Source organism: Mus pahari, chromosome 6, assembly GCF_900095145.1.
Source record: "Mus pahari chromosome 6, PAHARI_EIJ_v1.1, whole genome shotgun sequence".
Classification (NCBI taxonomy): Eukaryota; Metazoa; Chordata; class Mammalia; order Rodentia; family Muridae; genus Mus; species Mus pahari.
This window is the reverse complement of record NC_034595.1, coordinates 47,373,667-47,377,340: the sequence shown is the minus strand read 5'-3', so window position 1 is coordinate 47,377,340 and position 3,674 is coordinate 47,373,667. Positions and strand designations below refer to the sequence as shown.

At 37.9% G+C, this 3,674-nt stretch overlaps 1 protein-coding gene across 1 annotated transcript in view; it reads right to left on the bottom strand.

The window, feature by feature from the left end:
- Hook1 (hook microtubule tethering protein 1) overlaps positions 1 to 3,674 on the bottom strand; it is a 46,859-nt gene that overhangs the window by 25,947 nt on the left and 17,238 nt on the right. The window contains exons 6-7 of the mRNA XM_021200326.2: positions 2,825 to 2,892; positions 1,818 to 1,880 (exon numbers count right to left, since the gene is read on the bottom strand). Coding sequence (XP_021055985.1) covers positions 1,818 to 1,880; positions 2,825 to 2,892 — 131 coding nt within the window. The remainder of the gene's footprint in view (positions 1 to 1,817; positions 1,881 to 2,824; positions 2,893 to 3,674) is intronic.

Here is a 3,674-nt window from a genome sequence, read left to right as displayed (position 1 = left end):
GAACTCAGAAATCCGCCTGCCTCTGCCTCCCGAGTGCTGGAATTAAAGGCCTGCGCCACCAGGCCCGGCTAGACTGTATTTTTAATGTCATTACAGAAAGTATGTTTTAAAAACAGTATGTTTATATTTAAACAAAATTTCTATCAAAAAAATTGAAATACTCTTTAGATGCCTACTGGGCTCAGGATCAGGTGTAGGGAGAAACAGGAAAGAGTTCCAGAGAGCCAAGAGAATAAATGGCAATCAGTGGCTGGGAATGGCGGGGGCATCTATAGAACATGCCAGAGATCTAAGATGGGACGGCTCCCAGTTTATGGGGGTGACTTTAGCTGAGAATCCTAGCAGTGGGGATGTGGGACCTGAACTGGCCACCTCCTGTAGCCAGACAGAACCCCAGTGGAGGGATAGAGACAACAATTCGCACACAAAACTTTCAACCCAAAATTTGTTCTATCTACAAGAAATGTAGGTAGGAACCAAGAGGGAGCAGAGACTGAGGGATCAGCCAATCAATAACTGGTCCAACTAGAGACCCATCTCATGGGCAAGCAGCAATTCCTGATACTATTAATGATACTCTTTTTATGCCTGCAGACAGGAGTCTAGCATAACTGCCCTCTAAGAGGCTCCACCCAGCAGCTGACTAAAACAGATGCAGAGACCTACAGCCAAACATTAGATGGAACTCGGGAGTATTATGAAAGATTTGGAGGAAGAACTGAGGGCCCTGATGGGGATAGGAACTCCACAGGAAGACCAACAGAGTCAACTCACCTCTACCCTTGAAGGATCTCAGAGACTGAACCACCAACCAAAGAGTAATCATGGGCTGAACCTAGAATCCCATACATATGTAGATGTGCAGCTCAATCTTCACATGACTCCCCTAGGAACTGGAGTTAGGGCTGTCACTAAACCTGCCTGTCTGTAAACCCCATTCCCTTAACTGGGCTGCCTCAGTGGGAGAGGATGTGCCTAGCCCTATAGAAATTTGATGTACCAGGGTGGGAAGATATCCAGGGGGAGCTTTCACCCTCTCAAGAGGAGAAAGGGAGGGGGTTTGGGAGAGGAACTGTGTTAGGGGAGAACCAGGAGAAGGGGGATTCAGTGACAGCATTGTAAAGTAAATAAATAAAGGGGAGAAAAAGATGCCTAATATTACCCATGGGGGAGGGGAAGCTGGATGTCTATAAAAGAAATACCTAAAATGCATTTGGCCTCTCCTTTTATTCTTTCTCTAGGCCACCTAGATTAGGTTATATATAGCGAGAAGGGTCACTTTCCCTAGTAAAAAGTGCTATCATAGGATCCTGAGTCTTTGAGCTCTTTCTTCAATCTCAGACAAAGAGACAGAAATTGTGTGTGTGTGTGTGTGTGTGTGTGTGTGTGTGTGTGAGAGAGAGAGAGAGAGAGAGAGAGAGAGAGAGAGAGAGAGAGAGAGAGAGAGAGAGAGAGAGAGAGAGAGAGAGAGAGAGAGAGAGAGAGAGAGAGAAACTAAAACCATAATAAAACTTTTGCAGATTTTTAAAAATTATCTACTGCTTAATGGCATAACCACATAGAATGGGTTACATCAAGGGTAAGGTAGAATATTTAGTGCCATTGTCTCTTGAGTATGATAATGGAAACAGCAAAAGCTATCACTACTTACATTCATTAGCAAATACATATTAATATCCAAGTATGATCTTAAAGTAAACCAGATTCAGTTCCACAGAAGGGAATACCATACACAATTAAGTCTTGTAAAATAACTGCTAGAGGAATCAGAATGCTGTCAACACTGTCAACTGTCTCCTCATGCAATTAAGTCTTACCTGCTGTTCTAATTCTCCCACCATGTCACTTGCAGGAGAGATCACTATTTCTTTACTCATCAACTAGGAAGATGAAAAGAGCAAAGTTAAATATACTACTGCAATGTTTAGAAAATCTATTTACATGAAAGTAAATTGATTTATATTTAGCTTTCTCTTGCCTTAGTGATCCTTAGAACATTAATCAAATAAAAATTTTATTAGAGGTAGAACCAAATAAGGATCATCAATGATATAATTGATAAAATTAAGAATAAATTACACTGAGCTTTTGGGGATATATTAACACAAATTGCTTTTAAATGGACTGCAGTTTCATTTTTTTTAACTCTTTTCATAGTCAGGATTTTCATGAGGTAGACTAAGCTGGTTTCAAGCTTGTGATCTTTCTATAATGTTAGGACTACAGGGTGTACCGTCATGCCCCTCATAAATATGATTCAACTCAAATATCATATATTAACACTTTTCACCCAAGATTTCTAACAGAGATTAAGAGCCAATACTAAACCCCAAGAATTTGGTATCCCTTCTCTATGTCTGATATAATCATAGTCTTAGACTCACGTTACTTAGCTCCAAAATCTAAGTTTTCACAAGTCTAAAGTTCTAAATGTACCCCATCCAGATATATGAGATTGTCAGGAACACTGTTCTAGCTGGCAGAAGAAAAGGAATGGAAAGTTCCACATGAAGCGGAATTGATGACTCTGTTCTTATTAATGGAGGGAACTGAAAAGTACCTTCAGGGTCTAGGGACTTAGTTCCATGGTAAACTGCAACCTCTAGACCCTGGGTTTGGTGCTGAGCTCCAAAATAAAATAAAAGTGCTTTGAAAAATAAAATATAGAAGTTATAAGTACTTTAAAATATTAAATATCAACTGGTTTTTAGAATTAGGGGTTCTAAACTGAACTTGAAGGGTTTTTAATTGTTAAAAACTTACATGAAGTACTACAAAATTTGGTTCAGGGTCTTTATACTCATATGAACGTGGTATCACTTACCTCCTGAATTGCAGTCATGACCACATGTTGAACAGATTCTTCCAGGGTCATTATATTTTTAATATGTTCTATAATTTAAAATATTAAATTTGTAATAAAAATCTGTTGTATATAATTTCTTAACTACTAAAAAATTAAAGTATGAAAGTTATATACCTATAAATGACTTTTCATGCAAATATACTAATTTATTAATATGGCTATTAAAAGCAAGATGGAAATATTTACCTTAGTAATTGAAATTTTTGGTCAAAAAAGAAACCCTTTAGTTTTTTGGTATAAGAAAAACTACTGGAATTAATATTAGAACTATTAACAGTAACTCTCCAACTTTAGATCTAGAATCTTTTGTTGTACCATTTCTATTCCAGGAAAGCTTTCAAAGGTACATGTGCAGTCTTCTGCAACATCTGGCTGGCATCCACTAATTCTCACAAGATATTAAAGCTTTCCACAAACATCTACAGTATGTAAGGGTGATTCACTCAGATAGCAAATGAGGATCTTGACTGGAAAGATGGCTCAGTGGTTAAGAGCACTGACTGCTCTTCCAGAGATCCTGAGTTTGAGTCCCAGCAACCACATAGTAGCTCACAATCACCTCTAATGGGATCTATTTTCCTCTTCTGTTGTATCTGGAAAGTGACCATGTACATAAAATAAATCAATCTTTAAAAAAAAATCGTTTTAAAAGAAAAGGAAATGAAGACCTTAATCAAAGAATGTCTCTTATATCTGCAGACTAAGTCCACTTCATCTGTATGATTTTTCCCACAACTTTTGCCCTGAACCTCAAATTTACCTAATACTTTTGGGTTTTACTGATTGTTTTAGAGATTCCAGTTAAGTT